The sequence below is a fragment of the Calonectris borealis genome, chromosome 28 (genome assembly GCF_964195595.1).
Source record: "Calonectris borealis chromosome 28, bCalBor7.hap1.2, whole genome shotgun sequence".
In the NCBI taxonomy this organism is placed as follows: Eukaryota; Metazoa; Chordata; class Aves; order Procellariiformes; family Procellariidae; genus Calonectris; species Calonectris borealis.
In genome coordinates this window covers 410,771-435,763 of record NC_134339.1, presented here as the reverse complement: position 1 = coordinate 435,763, position 24,993 = coordinate 410,771, and the positions used below count along the sequence as shown (strand labels likewise).

General features: G+C 40.0%; 1 protein-coding gene across 15 annotated transcripts in view; it reads left to right on the top strand.

Annotated features, from left to right (window-relative positions):
* The window catches only part of DOT1L (DOT1 like histone lysine methyltransferase), a 76,245-nt gene that overhangs the window by 24,269 nt on the left and 26,983 nt on the right, over positions 1–24,993 (top strand). For 12 of the 15 annotated variants that reach the window (XM_075175720.1, XM_075175713.1, XM_075175718.1 and 9 more), the window contains exons 6-15: positions 2,660–2,754; positions 5,446–5,508; positions 13,635–13,690; positions 16,417–16,496; positions 17,850–17,918; positions 20,223–20,329; positions 21,345–21,386; positions 22,871–22,954; positions 23,686–23,920; positions 24,352–24,465. In XM_075175720.1, the coding sequence (XP_075031821.1) occupies positions 2,660–2,754; positions 5,446–5,508; positions 13,635–13,690; positions 16,417–16,496; positions 17,850–17,918; positions 20,223–20,329; positions 21,345–21,386; positions 22,871–22,954; positions 23,686–23,920; positions 24,352–24,465 (945 nt within the window). Of the gene's footprint in view, positions 1–2,659; positions 2,755–5,445; positions 5,509–13,634; positions 13,691–16,416; positions 16,497–17,849; positions 17,919–20,222; positions 20,330–21,344; positions 21,387–22,870; positions 22,955–23,685; positions 23,921–24,351; positions 24,466–24,993 lie in introns of those variants that run through there. The other 3 variants (XM_075175719.1, XM_075175706.1, XM_075175709.1) reach the window with 3 other exon arrangements.

Here is a 24,993-nt window from a genome sequence, read left to right as displayed (position 1 = left end):
TGAGTAAGAAGATGATGTTCTTCTTTTCGTTGCTAAAATCTGGTTCAGAGCAGGAAAGGAGTAGTAAAGTTTTAACTGAAGTATGTTTTGGTTTTGTTGCTAGTATGATATAGGACTTCTGGGGCAAAATATTTTAAAATACATTCAGTTGTTAAAAACCAAATATATTTTAAATTTAAATATAGCAGGACTGCCATTTCCCCCCAGACTTAATACATCTCCAGGCAGGGATCTTCAGTAATTTTTTTTTTTTTTTTTTTTTAAACCCCCTGCTTCCTGCCTTAGTGGGACTTATGTCTGAAATTTCCTGTTTCAATGAGTTACGTTCAGATGAGACATTTAGAAAGGCATCAGATCTGACAAACTGTTTTCCATCTGGAAGAAAAAAAATTGCCATAGGTGCTCACAGTTGTTTGTTCAGGAAGGTTAAAGAAGATCATGTCTGAAGTCCTGTAGTGCTGCTATTTATGTAATAAGCTCAAATGTTAGATAGTTTTACCTGCTATCATCAGAAATACAATGAGGTATTTATTGCTAATCTCCCCACTTTAATCTTGGAGATAGACTGTGAATTTTTATACTGTTGGTCAAAAAAGCCTGTATGAAGGGAATAGTTTAAATTCAGAAGCCTTTGACTTTCAATGTTTGGAGCATTGAAACAATTAAAACCAGAAGATAGTTGTTGAGTTTGTACTGAAGGAGTGAACTTTTTGTAAATTGTAATCAATGCAGCATTGAGCACAGTGTAAATGAAAACACTGTCATAGCATATTATTTCTATCAATAAATTTAACGCTGTTCCAATAACTACATGCATACAGCAATGGCTGAACAGCAGGGCTAAACCCCCACCAGGATGCTGTGACTGTTCTTGTTAGTTTTGTGTGTGATGCCAGGAATGTGTGGCTCATTGCAGGAGGAGTTTATAGAGGTATGCATCATCATTAGGCAAACTGAAATTACAATACGGTTAAGTTCTTGCAAAAAGAAAAGCCAAAAAAAGACAAGATTAATAACTACTTATGATATAGCATATGATATCTGACAATGCAGTGTGTTCTTGATAGTCCCTTTAGTCTTTGGCCTCCTTGCTCTTCATAAATAAGAAACAGCGAAACAGTTCTGCCTCAGATTTTTGATAGTCCATGTTCTCCCCCCTGCAGAAATTTGTACATCTGTATTTGCACGTGTATAAAATATGCATGTGTACGCAAAATGGGAATTGGCAAAAAAAACCCCAAACAACCAAAAAAACCCAACAACAAAACCCCCTGTCAGCACTACAGTTCTCATTGTGCCAGACAACATTATAGTGGTAATGGTTTAAATGCAGGAGTTCCACCCCTTCAATTACCAGCGCCGCTTCCTGCCGGCAGCCAATGAAATGGAAAACAGCAATATGTTTTCTGTGCAAATGGGCTATCCTCTTAGATTCACTCTTGTTTCCCATGTGGTCATCTGCAGAATGATTAAGTGCACTGGTGAGACAACGATGCATTTTGCGTTAGTCATAGACAAAAAGTGATGCATCAGTGTACTATTGATGATATTGGATGTTTTAAGAAAACCTTAAGTGACTACTTTAACAAATGTGGAATGACATTGCTCTAGTGTGTGCAAAATGTGGGTCGCTCATACAGACAGAAATCTAATGAATATTTTTTTCTTTTTAACATAAGGTGGGGTGGGGGAGAGGGAATGCATTCAGGCAAGGTGTAGAAATGGCAGCTAATTACTGCTGGTAGCTTCTGTTCCAAGTAGAATGTGGAGTGATAGGAAGTTCATGCATTTTTAAGTACTACTTAGTCTTGCCAGCATAGTGGTTGCTTCTGAAGTTTGAGTGTTGAACCCTATATTTTCTAAAGTTGTATTCTAAAGTAGCTCATATATAAATAAGCTTTACATGTTCTCAGACTTTGTGCTGCATTTCATGGTGAAAACCAGTATAAATATTGCTAGACTATGACAAAGATTTTAGCCAATCTTTAAATTAATGGCGCAGGTATGTGACCAACAAGTACTTGTTTTGGGATGTGGTAGGGTTTGTCTTAACTGTTTGTTCAATTACTTAATTAAATAGTGAATTACAATGTAAAACCTGTAGATTTGATGGAATGCATACAAAATTTGTGGACAAAAAAATTAAAATACAGCTATTCTGAAATCTGTGTGAATTTGTAAAAATGAGCCTGTAATATTTAATAAAAGTAGCCATTAATAATTATCAGTGCAAAAATTGCTGTAAATGTTGTAGTCTTATGCTAGTATCATAAAAAGTGCTCAATATACTAAAAAATGTAAACCTCAGAACTACAAGAAATTCTTTTCTGTAAGAAAAGTGAAATTGCAGTGCTTACTTTCTAGTTAGGATGTAAACCCTTTTTACTGAAAAACAGGTTCTTAGTATTTCATGTCTTGCAGGGAAATGGGACTTACTTTAGTAATGCACATTGCCTTGAATCTGCTTTTCAGTTGAGACATAGGCAGAGTTCATATGGGAACTGTCAGACACAACTGGGAGTTGAAATTGTACCCTGAAGCCTGGTCCCACAGATTACCTGCATTTTTCCTGTTGGCCTTTGCTCTAAAAGCTCTTATCTCCCTTTGCAGTGGTTTTCTACTGAAATTTGTTCTCAGGTTTGTTTTTTCTTTCCTGCAGGTGTAGGTCAGGTGGTGCTTCAAGTGGCTGCAGCCACAAACTGCAAACATCACTATGGTGTGGAGAAAGCTGATATTCCAGCCAAATATGCTGAGGTGAGGTTTTTTTGAAGTGAGTTGTGTGTGTATGCCTTACTTGAAGGCTAACTGCGTGGTTCAGGGTCACTGTTAACTGCTGTGCAGGAAGAAAAGCAGAGTTTCAGTCCTAGTTGCTTTTGCTTCTCAGGTCAGTAAGACCTGGAGCTCGGCATGCTTGGGAAAAGAAGTGTATGTCTAGCCGTGCTAGAAGTGTATGCCAGCAGTGCTTGCGGAGTGCACAGAAGGAGCATTAGCATGTTTCTGAAGTGATTTCAGGACCAGGAGATGTAAAACTGTTTTAACAGTAGGACCTATTCAAAAGGAAGTGCAGTGTGAGCTTCACCTAAACACCTGCAATCATTCTGTGTCTGAAACAGCTCTAATACGGGGCTTCCAGAGATCATAGCATTAAGCAAATCTAGGAATGAATTCACCAACAAATAGTTCTTAAAGGTTTTAAAGGCTATGTTTCTGCTTACGGTGGTGATGCCTTTTTTTGGTGTCCTAAAGTTGAGGTTCTGCTTAGTTATTAAACTGTTGTAGGCTAATTGATGAGGCCTGTGTTGGGTATCTGGTTAATAACTGCTTAGTAGGCACCTAAATGAAGTCTTACTATACGAAAACCATAATGTTTAGTCAGGCAGGCAGTTTTCTTTACACTTCTAATTCTGTGCCGATGGGGACCCACAAAGATAATCAGTTCCAAGGCAAACCTGGGAGGCAAATGAGCTACAGGCAAACAATAAAGGTTAGTCATGCCTTACCATAAGAAGTTTACTTTCTTCAATAAACTGAACAGAAACTTATCCTTCCGTATTGCTAAAACAAGCTGACTCAGTCCGTACAGGCTAGAAAATTATACCTTCAGAAGGGAAGGAAAAAAAATTAAAATCCTTGATCCTCCTTTTCACTGGTGTGGGCAAAAATACATAAACACAGTGGCAAAGAGGATCAGACAAGGATCTAAAAATCCATTTTGTTTCCCCTGCCATGACCCAGTGGAAATTTCCAACTGGAGCTCTCTTTGCAGTCCCTCTGTGTGAGCGTTCTGGTTTCATTAGAGAGCCACTAAGGCCTGGACTCCCATCTGTGTTTAATAGTAAAGATCAGTGTTAAAGAGGGAAGGTTAAATTCTCACGTTCACTAATACCTTTTCATGTCATTGTACAAACAGAAGGCTTTAGTGAAAATGGTTAGCAAAAAAAAAATTACCCACAAATTGAATACTAGGAATATTAACTCATGGGGTACCTTCAGTTTCAGAAGTACACCGGTATTTCATAAGATTACTGGATGAACAAAATATACTGCATTATTCTTCTGGTTACAGATGATGTCCTGTCAGATTTAACAACTAAACAGCTTCTGCAGTGTCAGAATGTGTGAAGCTGCCTGTGTACAGCTAATCTGCCTTGTGCTGTGTGTAATGGACCAGTTTTCCTCCCCATCTCTGACAGACATTTGTGAAAGGGATTGGATTAAGTTTCTAGTTAAGATTGGCTGTGGCAACACATCTCTGGTTACTATGATAATTAATGCAGATGACTTTGAAAAGCTTCAGCTAAAGAGGAAGAATGTTATGGATTTTTTAGTGAAGTTCTCTTAAAAAAAAATTAAAATGTAAGTTCATACAGCATATGAAAATACTGAAGATTTTTGTGAGTTATCCTACTAAACTTCGGAGTACTTTTGAAACGTAAAGAATTTTAAAACACATCTGTCAACACACATTGTTTTATTGACCTGCTGATGGAGGTCTCCACCTCCAAGTTGTCAGTGAAGCCAGAATTCCTGCTGTGCTTCTCTCCTTTATCCCCTTTCCTTGCTGCGTCCAAATTTGGGCCCTCCCATATATGGAGTCAAATTCTAAAGATCAGGAGTTTTTTTTCAGTCTTCCAAGACACTTGAGTTTCATTTTCAAATGTGTTGTATAGGTGTAACTGGACCCTCACTGCCACTCTAAAGTAATGACCTGTGCTGCATATTGTCAATTTATGGGGGACAAGATTTTGTAAATGTGGAGATGCATATTTGTAAGGCACCAAGCTATCTTGATGTATGGGGTTTTTGGTTCTTTTCTCCTATATTTGGGCAATGGAAAACTGGCGCAGCTACCTGGTTGAGTAGTAGCAGCCTTCCATCCTCTGCAGCCCTAGTCTGTTTAGACGTAGTTTGAAGCATTCTTCCTGGTTGCTCCGCAAGTGTGATGCTCCTTCCGTTTGCTGTTGCAATGCTTTGCATACTGCTTTCTGCTTTCCCATTCACGCTAGAAGACCTGTCTTTATCCTGTTTGTTCCTTTGCTATCTGGGTTTAGACTGGACTGCATTCACTGCCTCCTGCTCGCTGTGGGATTACGTACCACAACACAGTAGCTACTTAAGGTTGCGCCATTTTTAGTGCTGAGCAGTGTCAACTCCGATTGCCTTGCTTATAACATGTAACTTTGATGAAAAGGGGGGAGAGAAGATGCCAGCTTTGACTTGGCCCTAATGAAGCAAAGTTGTTTGTTTTTTTTTTAAGGAAACTAAACTACAGTAGTTGTCTGTCTGCCTATCCTTTGAGTGTTAGTGGCAAAAAACCCTAAACCAACCAAACAAAAAGTCTTGGGGGTCGATGGAGACCGTCAGAGCTGCACCTCCTTTTACTGCGATGTAATTGGTAACACGAGATGTCCTAACAGGTGGTTTTGTTTTTCCTCCTTTTTCTAGACGATGGACAGAGAGTTCAGAAAGTGGATGAAATGGTATGGGAAAAAACATGCAGAATACACAGTGAGTGAAATTCAGCTGAAAAACTTTGTGATCCATGCTGATGTACAGAATTTGCAAAGTCCTCTTCAGCCTTTCACCAGCCAAGCAGCAGTATGAGTCATACCTGCTTCCTGGCTTTTATCTTGATCCCGAGGATGGTGTTCTCCAAGACATCCTCCCAGGCCGCTCTCTTTGTCTTGCTTGACATGTGGTACAGTGTTGTTGGGAGTACTTTCAAGTCTTTTCAGAAGCTCTTGGAAGATTTATTCTTCTAAAACATTGTCATTTTAACCGGGGCTGCCATGTGTCTTCTGTTTGTATTAAATCTCCTTTTACTTCCCCCCCTGCCCCCTGCCTCTCTCCATGATGTGGGTGTTCTCCTGGGTGGACTATTGAAAATGGCAGGTCCTCCTTGGGTATCTGAAATCTCCTGCTAGAAACAAAAGCCAAAGCTTTGGTTCTGCAGGCAGGTGAAGATGTGGTCACCTGGGACAGGTGGTGGAGGGGATGGGACTGCAGGGTTTTCAACACTGGGGAGTTGGGGTGGAAGTTCTGGATGAATGCCAGCACTGTGAGATTAGAGCAGAAAACTCCAGGACCAATTAACAGGAGAGATGGTTTGTAGTTGGAAGTAAGGGGTGGGTTGTGGGCTCAGGAAGGATGGTGGGTGGTTAGTTCTGATTTGGAAAGGATTGGAATTAGATGCTCTGAGGGTAGAGCTAGAGCAGGAGGAGTAAATGGGTCATCACAGGGCATCTCTCTACTTGGGGCTAGGGACACATGTTGAAATAGCTTTCCACTTCCTCCGAATGTTACTTAATCATTGTGGATGTGTTTTCCACTCTAACGATAGTGTGAAGCATGTGCAGAGTCATATGCTGCCTTGTGCCATTCCTTCCCCTTTTCCTTTTCTCCCTCTTCTTAAATGTCGTTAAGAAAGTCTGCTCCCTGGTTAATCACTTTCCAGTGAGGAAATGTATGTAATCACAGTACATAGGAACCCACTGGGAGTTTTGAAAATACATGTGTTTATGCTTCTCCTACTACTTTCCTATGGTCAAGGAAGAGGCTGGATGGATCAGGGTTGTTCCCTAATTGCCCAGAGAAGTTGGGTCACTCTTTCCTGCTCAGAAGTTGCAGCTACCAATGTGTACTGCAGTTGAAGTGCGAGCAAGTGTTTGGGGAACTACTTCTTCATTTTCCTTTTGTACAGAGCCATTATTGCTATGTTACCAGAATGGTTTGAACTGCATGCCTTTCAGCGTTCCAGCAATGTGGGATCAAATGGCAGGTCGTAGATGGCCTGCCTTTATTTCCCAATTTTCGGTGTCTGCTGGGATCCCTGGTGCTCTTTAGAGGGCTTATCTTGTAATGAAGGACGCTACAACTCTCCCTTCAGGGAGCAGGCTGGAGAAAGTGGTAGTGCCACCTGCCTCTGTGCATTTTTTTCCTTGAAATGCCTTTACTGTATAGTGTGATTTTCTTCAGAGGGATGCTGGGCCTGCTGTGGGACTAGTTTGTAGCAGGATTGATATCAGGCTGCTAACTCTTTCCTGCTGTGGAAACACTGTGAATGCTTTACTTTTCATGAAGTGGCCATATGGCATTTTTCCATTGTGTCACCCAGCTGGCATTACATGAAAGGAATTGTTACTGAAGATACTCTGCTTATGAGCTGTGTAATTTAAAGAATAGGATAGGAACTTGGACTAAAATATTGAAAGCATATTGATTGCCGTAGGCAGCGAGCATTTCCATATTGTGCATTCCAAGTGACAGAGTCTGGTACTATATTGAAACAGAGCTACTAAATTTTTTGCTAGGTTCTTTGGCTTTTGTAAGTCTTTTCTGAAAAGTGTTTAGAGTAAAATTTCTCTTGAGTATGCAGTCTGCTTCTCTGGGAAGGGTTGAACACTCACAGCACTTCTTGTCTTAAGGAAAGTTGGTTTCCTATCACCTTCTCATAGTGATGCTTGAAGATAGATTTTGGTCTTTTATGTGTAGACACACAGGGCAGATTTTATTTAGTTTTTATTGCTTCATCAAACATCCTAGGCTTACAATTATGTTTTTTTGCCAAACAGTATATTTTCTTTAGTAACTTCTTAGACAGCATCTTCTATAGGTGACTATTGTTAAACAGAGAGCAAACTTGTCTCGTAACGCAGCTAGAAGACACTGGAAGGCACGGAATTAAAAGCCTGGTATCTTTGTCTTTCTGGAAAACAACTTTGTCCCCTGCAAAATGCTTAGTGGGGTCCCAAAATTCCAAATGTTGGAGACAAAATAAGCGCAAATTGAAATAGTCTGTCATCAGCAGAGCTTAACTTGTGAATTCCACTCTAATGTTTTAGGCAGTCATATGAAAAATAAATATTTTGAGAAGAATAAAGTGTTGGAGGAGGGAAGCTTGGCAGAAGTTCAGTGGGAAGAAGTCTCAGGTCCCACCTGCAGCTTTGTCTGAATAATGTGGATGGTGGTTTTGACTTCATGCACTTAACAGCTGCTTTGCTGTAAAAGTAAAAATTGTGGTACATAAGGCAGCAATAAATCCTGGAGTTGGGCCTGCAGGGTTGTGTTGGTGTGTTTGTTTTTTTTTTTTTTAAACAGCCAAGAGCCTAGTACAATTACAGATTTCCAATACAAATGGTTTTTTGATTTCTCACTGAAAAGTGATCTGCTGCTTATCTTAAGTCTTGTCTTTTAGCTAACACTATTTTGGTGAGGCAATGGTTGATTGTCCTTACCAGCTCTGCAACCATCAGATTCACTTCCTCGCCTTCCCCACTGAAATATTCTTGTTACTGCTGGAAGTTCTGAGCTTGGACACGTGAATTCTGATGAGCAAGGTCCAGTGACAACATTTAAAATAAACCCTGATTGTCCAGGTATATTTCCATTTATTTTGTCTACAATCATAGAAAAAAGTCTCTTTTGAGAAGTGGTTCCATACAAAATACGCAGTCATATATATGCAGATCTTTTCAGTAAAACAAAACATCGTTGCGTAGTCACTTTCAGATGATAATTGCACATTAAACTTCTCCAGTAGCTAGTGGCAAAGTGTCTTGAGGCATGTTGGATGCCTAAAGCTTCCATAGAGCTATAGCTGCTAGTAATGGGTCATGGCTGCAGCTTTAGAGTGGGAAGATCCATTTGGGGCATGAGAGGAGTGGGAGAAAGGTTGCTCATCATACGTTGGCTTGTAAGTCTCCTTGATCTCTAGCTATTGTAGGTTATAATCCTGTTAATATAATTGTTATGTCATAATCCTGTTAAATGAACTGAATTTCATTTTAAATGATGAGCTCTTCAATCTCATGATTCTAATTGGGGAAAAAAAAAACTCCAAGAGAGTAACACTTTCTGATAAGAATTTTTCTTAGTTTTTATATTCAACTGATATGTTTCAACTTGCTATATTTACATGCCTATGCTGTGGTTGTATGGTTGTTGATGTTGAATTCCTGATCGGTTAGGGATAATCATATTCTTTGCTAGTCTTCTCTTTTGCATTCGTAGGGAATGCATTATACTTCTAGGGCTTTTTTCATCATCATCAGCTGTTTCAGCTTTTTGGACTAGAATGTCCCACTTCCAACACATCTCACTTTGTTTCAACTCCTCTTATCTTCTTGTTTCTCTTCACGTGGAACTGAGACGTTTCCAAGATTAGCCTTACCCCATTCTTTTCAAGAAAACTGTTGTCTGAAGGAAACAGGAGACTTTTCTAAGGTCATTAGGCCTAGATAATTAGAGTGTCTTTCTTGGGGAATTTCTGCACATGTGCAGTCATCAAATTAAAAAGCGGTATTGCAATTAAGAGGCAGATGGGTTTTCATGGTTTCTAACTGTAAATATCCTCATGTGGCCTCAAAATCAGAGCCATCTCCAGGTATCTAGGGCACAATGCTGAGATTGCCATGTAGCAGAAAGTGCTTAAGTGTTCTTCCTGGGCTACCCTTGAAGAAAGTTTTCAGTGTGTCCTCAGTGCCTACTATGTGTTGTACTCTTCTGCTAGGGGAAGGTATTCCTCCAGTCGTGGGTTAGAGTAGGTCTCTGCAAGCGAAGTTGGCGGTAGCTGCAGTCGCGTGTTCTGCTAAAGACAAGGATTTGTTTTGTTTTTGTTTACTCAGGGTTGTTATAGAATACCTTCACCTGTTCCATAAAAGCATGTTTTAGCAGTAGGTGGAAATCATCTATGAGTCTTCAAAATAAGTGTAGGAAAACACAGGTCAGCGTTGCTAAAGGCTGGAATTTTGGCTGGATGGACATCTCTGATACATGTGCTGTCTGCTCAGAGGAAACCCCGGTAGCTTCTAATTGCTGAAGATGCTCTGTGGTTCAGCCCCGTGCATTAGAGGTGATTTTTGTTGTGCATAAAACAGTGGAAGCCTGGCATCTGTAAGCTTGCAGGCTTGTCTCTGAGTTTGAGGTGCCCTGACTGGCTTGTTATTCTGGAAGTCTCTGTTCTGAGCAAAAGTGGAGTGATTTGTGTAGGAGTTTCATTGTCTCTTGTTGCCTGATACCAGCTGCTGGTTCGTGGGGATAACTGACATCACCTGTACTTAAAAACTTCCATTGCTTAACAGTACACTGCAACTGAGGAAAGGGCAAGATATCTGTTTGTCCCAGATATTTTTGAATGCCCTATTTCAGCGGGAAACTTGATGTTTTGGTATTTGAAAAGCCCTCCAAATGTCCCCTGTGGCTTTGAAATGGTGCCACATTTTGGAGGTTTGGATTCATGCCTCCAGTTATTTTTGAAAAGAACAGGAACCTAAAAATAACCATGTGTACTTTTCCAGGCAGAAATGACTGGTTTTTGTGAGCCAAGTGTTTGCATGGAGGCTGCTGGAATGAGGCATTCTGCGTGTGAATTTATGGCTTTGTGTAGCCGGTCAAACAGAGCGTTACCAGAGAGACTCCAGCCCAGCGCTGGGGTGAGAACGAGCCCTCCTCCATGGCAGAGGGGCTTGACCTTCATAAACTGTTGCTCTGCTACGTGATGAATGCACAGCTGCTGGAGTGTACCTCTTGTTGCTTCCCCCGGGCGGTGACCTGCTGGTTTTCTTCAAGTTATAGGAATCGGATGCCGTTAAGCGTATTTCTGCAGTCTCTGTAGAGCAAATTTATCTGTTTGAAAAACCTGAATAAAAACCTGTTTTGGCTTCTAAATTTAGAAACAATGCAGGTTGGCAGCTCTCTGAAGCGGATTTCACTGAGCTAATTATCCTTTTAGATAAAGCATGTCTCCTGCATTGTATAATCAGATGAAAATATCTGCATTACAGATGGTCCCTTCCATTCATTATTCACTAAGGAGATTAAGTTTCACAGAGAGAGGAGGAACAGGATGGGGGGGTGGGGACACTGATGGGAAGAGATTGAGTGCATCCCTGTAGCTGTCACCGCTGCTTTGCATGGGCGTGCCAGCTTCTCCCTACATGACCATAATGGATCATGTTCTTCTACTGGTTTAGCTACTGCAACCCTTGGCCAGGAGTTAGTTAGCTGGAGTTTCCTTACTAGTTCTTTTTTCGCTCTCAGAATTATTGTAAACCACTGGGATTTTGGGGGGGTTTTGTTGGATTCCCTGTGTCAGTTGATGGGGAAGGCCCTACTTTCCTCCTTTTAGGCCATCATTTATTGATCGCTGCTCCCCAAGTACCGTAGGTGAAGAAACTGGTCGTCAGGAGTAGTCAATCAGATAGCTCTTGTACTGTGCTTTGAATGTAGCAGACCGCTGATCCAGGAATCACTGTCTTGCTTCCAGAGGGGAAAAAATAACCAATTTACTCCCAACCACAGTTGACCATCTGGTTATTTCTGTAGTCCAGTATTTTTCCTGGTGAGATTTTTCCCTCAACTATTGGCTAAGTATGAGCTAGGGTAGCATTACAATACAAAAATAGACGGGTTCAAACAGGGCTGTAGTTCATTTGAATTGTAACATGGCTATATCTTGCAAAAGTAGATGGGGAAAAAGTGTTCAGCGTCCATGTGTTATATCAGGTTAAAGCATGGAGATGTTGGTTATAACTGCGTTCTTCCTAACCACACAGGCCGGACAAAATATAGTGTAACTGGATCCAAGTAAAGTATAACAGCCTCTTGGGTTAGATTTCAAGACCTTTATATGAAGCTTAGTATTTCAAAATAGTTTCATGTTACGCTGGTTCTTTGTTCTCTTACTAGACTATGGCTTTATAATCCCACTTCCTTATTTTTCAAATGTTTTTCTTTCTCCTGTTAGTGTATGAAAACCTCATGTAGACATTAGAAACTGTGTGGTGTGGAGGACTGCAATATAGAAGCTGACTTGCAAAAATGGTTGTGAAATAAATGTAGTTGCCTTGTATGTAGGTTTTCTTCTACTGTGTCTTGGTTACTCAACCATGAAACTATTTACTACAAGAACAGATAAGACTTTGAGACAAAATTATCTCTTAAAAATAATCTGGAGATGGTCTCTATTCACAAATAGGGCATATAGAGCTTCAAAAAAAATGTTTCCATATATGAAGTGAGAAAAACTCAGTACTCTTTAGAACTGTTCTGATGTTGCATTGAGTTTCTGGTTTAGGTATTGAAAATACCTAGTAGTATGTTGTTAGGTTGGATCTCTCTGAGTTCAGTCTCCAACGTATGCTTTGTTTTTACTATTGCGATATCAAAACATGCATTCCCTCCCACAGGTGTGAGAATACAGGTAGTAATTCTGTTTTAAACTCTTATTTCAGCGTAGCTGTTTGGCAGAACAGATAATTTTGACTAACTTTAGTTATTCTAACTTGCTGTTTTCAGCACGTTTAGTTTCTAACGCTTAAGGCTCTTTGCAAAGTTCTTGATCTCTTCCGCGAGAACCCTTGATGTTCGCTTTTCTCAGCCCTCTTGCACAGTGTGTAGCAGCAGGGCGTTTGGACTACTTTTTTTGGTTTTTTTCCCCTCCTTTCCTCCTGAGAAGCAAACCCACTCCTGTTGGCAACTGTGGCTTTGTCCTTCACAGTGGCTCAGACAAGTTTACCTCCCTTTGTCATCCCTTCTGTGGCTCTGAGTGGCATCAGGCTGCTCCGCTGGGAAGAGAAAGCTATGGTGGAAGACACCAGGCTCTGGTGCTTCACTGAGACAGGTATCCTGACTTAGCTAGCGAGGTTTGGAAGGATCTTGAGTGTGTCTGCATTGCAGTGCAGGCACTTCTGTTTAAGTTATCACTAAACGAGAGTAAGTGCTGGCATGTGAAATGTTCACTTCTTTCCATACAAAGGAATACATGCAGAAGAAGGATGCTAAGCAGTCACTGTTGTTGCTTTGATGTTCCTGAGGTTCTGATATAAGCCATCATCTTACTTGCCCCTTTAAAGTGTGTCATCATCATTAATTATATAGTTGCATATTATTTTTTGTCTCCTCCTCTTATCTTCCTCTCCCAACCCTCCTTCTGCCTTACTTGTGGCACAGCAAAACAGCATGGTCCATAGATTCCTCTCTCATTTCGAAAGCACGACTGAGAAAATGCTAATCTGTGGAAAAGCTATGTAGTTGCAGGTATTAACCTGGGACTTGATGTGGTTTCATCAGAAAGGTGCTATATAAGTCACTGAAATTACAACTATAATTATTTTCAAGTAAGGCCTTTATGTTACTTGATTTCCAATTTGAAAGTGTTAGAAGCATTCAAGATTTATATTTAGTACCACAGAAAAATCAGATGCCTGTCTGTCTGTTGCAACAAGAGCCTGAATCATGAGCCAGTGTTTCCAGCAAGCGCTGTGCTGAATCTCTTCGCTCTGGTTCCCCCTCTGCTAAGAGAGGCTGACCGAACCACAGGAGCACAGTCTTCATAGGGCATTGTTGATATCCAGAGACCCTTCCCTGTTTATCCCATGGCAGGACAGCAGCTGAGGGTGGGAGCAGAGAGGGAGGCACCTCCGGGACCCGAGGAATGGGCAGAGCCAGCTGGTGCTCTGGGTGCTTCATCTCCTCGGTATTTCCTAAAGACTTCATTTGGCCTTATTTGTAGTAGTATCACTGTCTTGGTACAGCATGTTTGGCCTTCTCCAAAGGAAAAGGGTTATGGAGCAGAAAGGAACAATGTTAACTCGTGTGTGTGTGTGGTTTTTTGTGTTCTTTGTCTTTTTTTTAAGCTGGAAAGAGGTGACTTCCTCTCGGAAGAATGGAGAGAGAGAATTGCAAACACAAGGTACAGTATGGCAGTTGAATGCTGCTTTATGAACTGAATATTTGGGAGTTTGTATAACGGAAATTGGGAGGCTGGCCAGCTTTTTATATAGAATTTCCATAGCAAATACCAAAAGTCTATCTGCCAGCTTTTATACTGGCCTCTTTAGATCCTGTTTTCTGACTAGAAGAATGGGTTTAAATGCATGTCCCATGATATTGCACACAAGGGTGTATCCAAGATAAATTCTGGTTATACAGAGAAGTATAAACCTCTGTTTGTTTTGCATATCCTTGTAGTTCATGTCAGTGATTCTGGCAAAACACTAGTTATCTTGGCTATTGGTGCATACAGCTAGGCTCACTTTCCATTTGAAAAAAAAGCAAAAGACCCAAGTGAGTCTGTTCCAACTTAAAGTGGGAATTCATTTAAGCTGATGGTCTTGAAGATTATTTCTGTGAAGATGTGTACAGAGGGTTAGACTCCTTTTTGATGGTAGCAAAAAGGGAATAAATTGTTAAAAGCATAAAATATTCTTCAGTATTTTTAAAGGCTTTGCATTCTTTCAGCCTTATGTACAGAAAAAGAAGTCTTTATTTTTATATGACCTTCTGGGCCACCCTGTTATGTGGGGGAATGGAAGACAGTTGCCAAAGAGGGCTCTCTGAAAGTCTTCAGCGTTGTGGCAATTTATGGATTGCTTCCAAGACACTCTTTTAAGAGTACTCCATCAAGAAGGCGTCTGCCAGGCTGATGACTTTTGCATTATTATGTACCTCAGTTAAACTTCTGGAGGTGCCTTTTAATTTGTGGACAGACTTGTCCCAGCCTTGCAGCATAGTGGGGTTTTGCTTTGTTCCTTGCTATTCCAAATGCACACTCCTCTGCTGTCTGTGCAATTTTCCTTGGAACAAATTTAATTTTTTTTTTGTTTTTTATTTTGTAGCTAAAGTACATCTAACTGTATGCAGAAATGCTGGTAGATGTTTATTTTGCGTGGTATGCAGCTAATTGTAGCCTACTGATGCACAGCCATCTTGCTCTCTGATACAGAAATCCCAAAAGAATTAGCTTTTTGCTTCGCAATTGTTAGGTGTTTGTGTTTGTTCCGAGTGCGCCAACTGTTCAGCGACTGCTCTATCTAATGAGACTGCAGATTGTCTGACGAATTCACATTGGAGCCATCCAATCTTAGAGAGTAAGTTGAAGTGTCACCCTTCCCATGAGCGTGGACCGGTGGCCAGGCTCTGAAGGGAAGGGTGCATTTGTACCAGAACACGGATCTACGTGGTTGAGTGCTGACATGTAAGCAGGCTGTGCAGCACGCAGTATTCCTGTTAACTGTACTTGTGGCTTAGCAATACGTGCTAAAAAGAGGGCTGAAGTCAAGGTGGACTGGGGGCTCCTGTGCTTCTGTCATGTGGATACAAAATATTGTGCCAGAATGAACACTAAAAAAAATATATCTGGCAAGCTATGTCTTTTTCCCTTCCTTTCCTGGATGTTTTCTAGTCCCATTAATATGCTTGGCTCTTTTGCAAGGCCTCTTTTTTGGCACGTGGTGGGAAGGAGGAGGAAGAAACCCCTGCTAGCCTTACTTGCCAGGCAGGGTTTCCCAAATTTCCAAGAGCAAGGCGTAGCAAGAATAACTTTTTTTTCCTTGGTGTATAAACATTTTTTTCATCCGTGGTTTTTAATAGCTTTGGCTGCTGCTCTTAAACTCAGTGTCCTTGTTGAACATGTTTCATGTGTGGAGGCACTAGGAGGGGAGTTTTCAAACAGACCTCTTGCAAAGAAATCAGTTCTTCATGTTGAAACAATATGCCAGAATGGCTTTCACAATTTATGCGTGCAGGGTGCTCAACGGCTTCCAAGAGATGTTGAGGACTCTTGTTGCAAGGTGGTAGGAAAGGAGCACCAGAGACAATTAGACCAGGCCCAGGCTCTTAAAAATAAAGGGGTATTTCTTTTTTAATCAGTGATGTGTTCTGTTTCTTTCCCAAACATTTTTATCATTTGTGTGATTCTACCTATGTGCTGGTTTCTTTGTTTCCTTATGACTGGTTTTTTTTCAGGAACAAAACCCTCTCATTGGATTTCCTAACCCAGAAAGAAAGATGCAATCCTCTGTTGTGGGTTAGGGTGAAGTGCCAAGTTTAGGACAGGGAAAACGTGCTGAGAGATGTCAACTGTCTTTTTGCATTACGGGGGAATTTAGAGCTAGAAGAGAAAATATATTTTGATATTGTGCTGTAATATTTTAAATGCACGTGAAGAAGTAATGGGATGAAATGGATGTCTGTTGTGTCGGAGTATAGCTTTTCACGTGTGGATTAACTACTGTAAGTGTGTTGGTAGTTGCTATGTTGGTGTTTGATTGCACCATGGCAGAGGGGTGAAAACATTTTGCACATCGTTTTTATGTTGAAACTTACGGTGCAAAATTCACGTGTATGCTGAGAGGAATTGTCAGAGCAGGACGCCTTTGAAATTTTTTAAATGTAATTATGTGGGTAATGTCTGTGAATGCTAAAGGTAAGGTACTGTTTTGTGTCACTGTGCAAGAAGAAAGCTTTTTGTTAGATGGAAGTAGCTGTATAGTCAGGGACAAGCAGCGTTTTTCAGTTTCAAAAGTGGCTGTAAAGGCTATAAGTGACTGTGACTTGTGGTTGTGGGGGGTAGTTGTGTGTGTATGCTTGGGTGCCATTTGCCTGTCCCTGTTCATTAACTAGACTATTATCTTGCAGTGTTATTTTTGTGAATAATTTTGCCTTTGGTCCTGAGGTGGATCACCAACTGAAGGAGCGATTTGCGAACATGAAGGAAGGTAACAAATCGAACTTAAAACCTTTTTCCATTGGTTTCCTGCTTACTGTGGGAGCTGGTGGTGGTAAGGGCTTAGTTACAGCCGTCAGGAGCCAGGTTGGTGGGTTTTATTCTGTGACTTGCAGGCAAGCATCTGCACCGCAATGGTTATTTCTTGGGCTTTTTACTTCCCATCTTAATATCTACTCTGACCTACCTGGTTACTTGGAAATAGCTCTGCATGTGAAGGCTCTCTGCGGAGCTCTGTTGGGGTGGGAGGAACTGCCGGCCCTTTCTTACCTGTTGCGGGAGCTGACAAAACATGCAGTGGCCAAGACTGCAAAGCTTCCTGACTGCATAGGCATGGCTTTGTATATCCAGTTTCTGTAACTGCATACTGAATTCAGTTACTGGATTCTCCTATTTAAAGTTGTCACATTTAGTACTGGGTATTAACTAATAACTATCAAAATGGGGACACTGTCCCTGGATGTCTTGTGTGCTGCTTGAGAAGTTGCATTGCAGACGGTAGTGACCGGGGATGCCCAGTAACCCCACTGTGGCCCTTATGTTGCCCGAGGTGTCTTTTTTCCTTCCTCTTAACCGCTTGGCTAAGTAACAATTTTATTTGGTTATGGCAGAAATTACAAAAATAAGTATTTCTGAAAAGAAAAATGTGTGGCATGAACAAAGAAGCTGTGGCTTTCCATAGTACAGCTTTGTGCTGAAATAAATAATGTAACTTTTGGGCTCTGTGGCAAACCGTAAAACCCCCAAACTTAAGCTGTCGTCTTTAATTTTAGTGGTTGATTTTTTTTTTTTTAAACTTTTTAGTGGTGGCTTGGGAGAAGTGGCAAGGTGGGGAAGGTTCAAGCACTCTTTAGAAAATGAAGAAACCTTAGTTCTCTTCCCAGAAGGTGCTCAGGCTCTGCGCCTTGGGCTGAATGACCGCAAATAGCTGTGAAATGCAGATTAGCGTTCTTTTAAATAAAAGGGCTTTGGGGGCTTGTGTATAAAAGACGCTAACTAGGAATGAGATAGCAGTGTTCCTAATTGAAATTTTTATAGATTGCCACTGAGAATTAATGCGCTCTTTTTTTTGAAGTGTTTTAAGATATGTCATTTTAAAGTGATCCTTGTGGTGTCACCTCATAGCTACCTAGCAGGACTAATATATTGACTTTCTTGGATGCTGTCAGAATAAGCTTTAAGTAATTTTCTTCTTTTTTTTTTTTTTTTTTTTTTTGTAATGATATACAAGTGGTAGTTTTATTAGGGCTGCTCTTTAAGGCTCTGTCCTGGGTTATGTTTAATAAGTAGTCATTTCTAGAAGAAACTGTGGTAGCTGACTTTGCTTTTTTTTTTCTTTTTCCAGGTGGGAGAATTGTGTCCTCAAAACCTTTTGCACCTCTAAATTTTAGAATTAACAGTCGAAACTTGAGTGGTATGATTACCCTTTTTATTGTTCATTACAATTATGGTGTATTCATTATCTGAACATGTCTGTAGTGGGTTTTTGTTGCTCTTTAAAGAGTTGTGTGAGTAAATAGAAAAATGCTGTTGTATTATTATAGTATACATGCCAAAGTGACATGTATTTAAAATCAAACAAACAAAAAATCCACCCAACACTGGAACAAACAGACACTCTTTTTATGAGGTTCATCCTGCTGTGTTTAATGTCTATAATGTTAATGTTTCCCTGGCTGGGCATCTTATAGTTGAAGAGAAATAAGGTGTTTTAAGGGCATGATTTATTTCTTTAACTACAAAGAGCTGCAGTGACTAACTTGCATGCAAATTCCTTGTACCACAGCTGTCTAAATTTGGACAGGTAAATCTCACCAGTCATGATTTGTCAGGCTTAGAAGCTAACATGTTCAACTTTGAATGCCTTGTCTTCCGTACTGTAAATTGATCAAACAGACCTATCCCATAAATGCCTGGTTGCCGTGTCTGTTTTAGTGCCAACAAAGTTTTGTTTTTCTTCCCTTTTGAACATAGTAGACTTGATATTTGCCAATGTTGTCCTTTGCAAGTACGTGAACTGCAGTTTAATGAGGTTTTGAGGTAACACCCTGTGTTGTTGGTTTTGCTTCTGACCTTTTTTCAATTTTTATTGTTGAAATTTTTGAAACAAAAGAATGATCCAAGCTGGGTTTTACACATATTTATTGTGTCCAGTGCAAAACATTCCCTAAATTTAAAAAATGCCTTATTCCCCTCCTTGTGCAAACATGGCAAGTTACATACTGAGTTACAAATCTCAAGCTGTGCTTTCTGTTTTTGGCCTGACACTCATGGTAAAGTGCTTTTCAAGAACAGTAATTTGAAGACTGTCATTAAGGCATTTCACTGAAATAGTGCCATTGTGAGTTATTTTTACTGAGCTTGAATTATTGTGAATGTTCTGTGCATCGGACACCCAAAACTGTCCTTTTCCTTCCTGTTTGATACTCTTTTCTGTGGCATCTGATTGTTTGGAACCTTATTAACTGCTGGGTCCTGGCCTGCCAATCCTTTGTAGACGTGGACTTGAAAATAAAAGGAAAAAAAGGCAGAATGGTACTCCTGGAAATCCTCAAACCTCCAGAGAGCTGAGATCAGTCTGTCAGTTTGCTAATAAGACAAAGAGCGCCTAAGTAAAGCCTACTGCCTCTTTTACAGCACACTAGAACTAGATGAAATATAAGAAGGCACTTCTGAGGTTTCAACTGGGAGACCTGCCTATGTAAATAAATTTTTTTTGGCCTCTCAAGCCTTTTCTTTCCTGGCTTCCGACCATTTTGGTATCTCTCTCTTTGCTAGGTTTGGGAGACTGCAGTTATTAAAAACGTGGTGGAGAGGCAAAAGGACCAATGTGTACTACTTTTTTCACCTACTAAAAGCCCTGATTATGACTGTCAGTTGAGCCAGTTCTTTATCCTATTTCAGCTTTCACCCCAGTGTGGATTCATTGGGAATGTTTTCTAGAATGCTGAAGTTTTATATAGTTTTTGTCCTTAGTAGTTCCATCTGGAAAAAGAAAGGGAAATGTGGAAAGAGTTGGGACAAACCAAAACAAGTATTAAAATGTGGTTAAAATAGTGGTTGAAGTTGCTGAATCCTAAACCTTGCTTTTTGACTCTTCTGGGTAATTTTCTATTTAATTAGAAGTGTGCCATAATTTCTTCTGCAGTCATGCCACTCACTCAGTGTTCAGTGGTTATGGAAATGCTTAGACACATTCCATACCTATTAATTTTAGGGAACAAAACAAATACAGGCAAGAAAGCAAATACAAAACATATTTGTCCCCAATCCAAATATAGTGCAATTACAGTTTACATGGGTTGGATCTAATGACGTTCTGTTACTGGTTCTATCTAATTAAATCCTGCCTGTTACTACAGATGTGTTGTTGCTGGGTTCCTTGTAAAAGTTGTCTCTGAGACACAGGAAAGTTCTGTTTGTTAAAAGCTTGCACTAGCACGTAATTTTACTCTAGAATGGCTGACTACGTCTGAAGAAATGAAAGGTAGATCTTCCAAATTTCTTAAGTTTTCTGTAGGGTGCATGTAGCAAGGGAATAAGAAATTGCTTTTTAAACTCACTGCAATGCTTTCTTCTAGGACATTGCTATCTGAATACAAAATTTATCTTTTTATTTTGAATATGCTTTTACTGTTGCATGGCTAGTTTCAGCTGAGTAGAACTGAGTGGTAAACTGAGCGAGCTTTGGTTCCCTAACTTGACTTTCTTCCTTTAGACATTGGCACTATAATGAGAGTTGTGGAGCTATCACCACTGAAAGGGTCTGTGTCATGGACCGGGAAACCAGTTTCTTACTACCTGCATACTATTGACCGAACCATAGTGAGTATACATCCAGACCAGTAAATCTCCGATTGCTTTACCTGCTCTGGAATCAACATGCCAACTTCAGATCCTTGTTCTTGGGAATTGTTTTGATATTTGTTTGCATATTTATAGACCTGTAACACATCTAATTGGGATGGGTGCACTTCCCCAGTTACCTGTTCAGCCTAGCTGAACGTGCAGATAATACTGCATGGCTTAGCCTCTGGCTGCTTCAGCGCAGCATGTTACACAAATGGTGTAATTATGGACAGTACTATGGTAGTCTGTTAATTCGTTGAAGGTGCATAGATTTACAAGTATAATTCCTTCTCATGCTCCAGAGTATGCAACTATGCAGAATGGTGGTCTTGTGCTTCCACAGTGAATAAAGACTCTGTGGGTCTTTAATTCTTTGGTTTCCTTTGTGGTGTACGGACCATTTCATTCTATCATATTTAAGCAGTAAATCTCAATTTTAGTAGAACTTTCAGTTGTTGTAGAACCAACCAAACTCCATAACAATGCTGATGCATTCACTGTTTTTTTTCAGTTAAAGAAAACAGAAACAACCCTGTAGAAATGTAAACTTTCGTGGAGAAATAGTTTATTCCCACACTGAGTTTTTTGCAATGTGATAGTAACACTATTTTTCTAAGTCTGCGGTAGTCTAATAATGCTTTTGTTAAAAAATATGCTAGAGTGCAGATATATATTTTAGGGGAGTACAAGATTGAAGTAGCTTCACTGAAAATAACTTTCTGCTGAGCGGAGATATATGACACAAAGCTTTAAAGCAAGGATAGGCAGTGGTGAAGATGATAAAACCTTGTTAAGGCTTGGATTATGTCCTGCTACACAACGTGTCTGTGTTGCTAAAAAGAATGAATGTAAATGGCTTTTTGATGTAGCTTATCAGAAGAAAACCAGTCAGAATTTCTGCAGTTCTGCATTTGTCTTAAGCTAATATTTTGTTCTTATGTATTCATCTGTCGTGACTTTGAAAATTACTATCTTATCTTTCTATTTTCAGCTTGAAAACTATTTTTCTAGTCTCAAAAATCCAAAACTCAGGGTAAGTTTCAGTCATTTTCTGTAGAAAACCCAAAGTAACGGAGCAGCCACTATGAGGAATTTAGTCACTTGTTAAAGATGTAAAGAATTGATAGAAAATCAAATTTTCTTGATAAGCAAGGAATGTGGGTGTGGAGCTAATTGAAGTGAAGCATCATATGCCATCAAGCACTAATACAATCATGTTCAAGAGCGTTCTAATAGAGAATTAATGGGGCAGCTGCAAGGTGTTTTTCCCTTGCATTGGAGGTCTATAAAGAACTATTCGTTCATTAAAGAACTGAAGTTAAAGAAGGAAATGGTAGTTTGAATCTGTCCCAGTGTTCAGCTGCATGAAAATGAAGCTGAAGAGCACTCTGAGATGTTACTTTTGGGACATACTATTTGAGACATGAAACGTGTTGTTAGTTGCTGCAGTCTGTGCTATCACATGTGGAATTAAAATGCCAGAGGATTTTTGAGACTGTGCTGGGCTGTATTAATCTGAAACAACCAATGAGGCTGGTATTCCCAGTAAGAGAATTAAGTGAGGCCACTTAATTTAAAACTTCAGGTGAATGTTAGTCTTCAGAGTGACTTGCTTAGCAAGTGTTGAAAACAGACTAATGGTAGCTTTGAGACTGGGTTATTTCAGACTGCTGAATTCAAACTTGGGAGAAAAAAGACTTCTCAGAGTCAAAAGAAAAAATGCAGGGTGGCATCCATATACTTTCGAACTTCTCTGCTTTTAATGGTGAGGCTATTTAAATCTGCCATTTTTACAGTCTAGTTGTTAATGTGGTTAAAGAGGTGTTGGAATTGCCAGAATTCTTATGCAAATTAAACCTCACCTGGAAGGTACAAGAAAGGCTTTGAGTGGGCTCCTTGAAATTTCCTGTCCTTACTGCCTAGTAGATTATCAAGCTTAAAAGTTGCTGCCTTTTTTTTTTGTTAGTCTCCTCTACAGACTTGGCTAAAGTTGAATTAAATGATGATTAATGGCTTTGCCATTTCAAGTCATGTAAGATTTTTAAAGTGATGTAGCAACACATGAAATGTTGGGGATATAGGTAAAGCTATTGAAATATTTAATTAATTAAAAAAAAAAAAAAAAACAAACCAAAACCTGTAACACCAGTGTGTGATTTGGGGGTGGGATTGCAAGGGGCAGAATAAGGGAAGAGGTTGGGCTTAATCTCCTTTGCCCTGTGGCTGCATGTTTGAAACCCATTACAGTAGGTAATGCAGTGCAAAAGGGTGACTTGCACTTATCTTCCTTTTCCCGCTGAGTGTTGCCTGAGGCAGGGTAAGTTGTGGTTTTTTTGTTTTTTTTTCGCTTGCTGGTAACAAAAGTTGTTTTGTTTTTTTTTTTTTAATTAGGCATTGTATGGTAAGAGCACTTACACGTAGCTCTTGTGGAAGACTAAGCTGGGAAACAGAGTGGTCTGTATTAAAAAGTGATAAATATATGAAACATTTTTTAATGTTTTTTAAACATTTATCCAGGAGGAACAAGAGGCAGCTAGACGTCGTCAACAAAGAGAAAATAAAAGCAACACAACTACACCAACGAAGGTTCAAGAAAACAAGGTGAACACCCTGCATTTTCATAGAGTAAATGTGTTTTCTCTTTAGCTGTGCATGAACTCATAATCTGTGTCAGGAAAAGCCTGATTCTGTGGGAAGACTGACTGTGTTTGTTCTGAACATGTAAACTGGTATAGCTGTTGCTGTGGACAAAAATATGATGGAGTGACTTAATAAAAGCTGCACTTGGGAATTGCACCACTACTTCTGGAAAAGGTATTGCAAGATGAATAGAATAGTTGGTTGTCCTCTCTTGCTTACCTTCAGCACCAGCTTGCAGAGCTTTCCCTGAGTCATGACCATTGAATGGAGTTCAAAATGTGCTGAGTCTCTTTTGCAAAGACTCATTTCCTTTCTCATTCCATTCCTGTCAGAAATGCAGTGACTGTTCATGTGCAAAAACATAAAGTATTGAATGCACTTTGACTTTTTAATGAAATTCAGTTGAAGAACATAGTCAATACAGGGTGAATAATGAGCTTTTCTCAGACAACAGGTACGGATTTCCTTTTCTGTAATCTGTAAGTCCAGAAGAGAATGAGCACAACTCTTTGGGTGTTGGGGACAGCTCATATCCCAAACAAGTCTACTTCACTGGAACGTTATTTAACCACAATGCATCAGTTTCCTTTTAATAAAATTATTAAACCAAGTTATTAATGCTTGCTTAAAAGGAATGCTGCATATGTAGGTAGAAATGACTAAAGAGCTTTTGGCTTTTAAAAATCTCTTAGGATTCTGGTGCTGAAGAAGAAAAGGCTGGGGCAAATTCTGTTAAAAAGCCATCTCCCTCCAAAGCACGGAAGAAAAAGCTAAGTAAAAAAGGAAGGAAAATGGCAGGCAGGAAACGAGGACGTCCCAAGAAAATGAACACTGCAAATACAGAGCGCAAGACCAAGAAGAACCAAACTGCACTAGAACTTCTGCATGCTCAAACTGTTTCACAGACATCTTCATCCTCTCCTCAGGGTGAGTTCAAGGTTGGCAGTGGAAGAAGCTTCCCCCTGCCACATGAGTGTAGATAAGTATCTGAGGCTCTGAATGCATACTTGGAGGTCGTTCTTCCTTTATTGCTAGGTTTAGTTTGGTTTTGTGTCTCCCTTGCCACGAAAGCAAAGCTCCCCTTGAGATGGGGGTATGCCTCTTTGAGAAGATGGTGATTGAATCTGTGTGTAGGTACTTGGCCAGAAGCTGCAGCTGAGCTGTGGCTGATAGCTTGTCTCTGCTGCTGCCGTTCTAAGGATAAATTGTAGATGTCTTTCCAAACAATCTGTTGCAGTGTGTTCATCTAGCTAAGTTACTGGATCTTGCATTGTAAATGACATGCTTTCTAATGGTAAAGTACTTGCCAGAACACTGACTTTCATAATCTGAAAGGTTATCTTTGTTTCTCTCTTTAGATGCATACAAGTCACCTCATAGTCCATATTACCAACTACCTCCTAAAGTGCAACGGCATTCATCTAACCAGCTACTGGTGACACCTACCCCACCTGCACTACAGAAGCTGCTAGGTAAGACTGTAATGTTGTCACTGTGTTTGTCATGGGAACCTCTACTTTGAGGTTTCTGAACATAGGGTAAATCAAAGGGCTACTAATAGACAGCCATTCTGGAAAGCTGTATATTGAACAGGAGAGCAGGATAGCTTCTCCCCCATCTTCCCCTGCCTGCTCCACTTCTATTAGCATCACCACGAGGTCTCTTCCCTTGCTTGCTGCTGAAGTTGATGTCTTGGTCTGCATTTGTTTTTTTGACATTGTTTCAGCTCTCGTTTGGCACAAAAGGAAATAAGCTTGGGTTTAGCAGGAATCCAAAATAACTTTAAATGGAAATGGCTAGTCAGAAATAACTTTATTTTAAATGAAACCATTCTCTTATTCTTAAATAATACAATCTTGGAGAACACGACTCCATTTTCTCTGCAAAACTTAGAGCAAAGTAAATAAGATGCTGCCTGAGTTTTTGAGGTCACAAAGGTGGTGTGGTTGGAAAATATGCTCCACATGCAAGAGGTGATTTAAGGAAGAACTTGGAGGGTG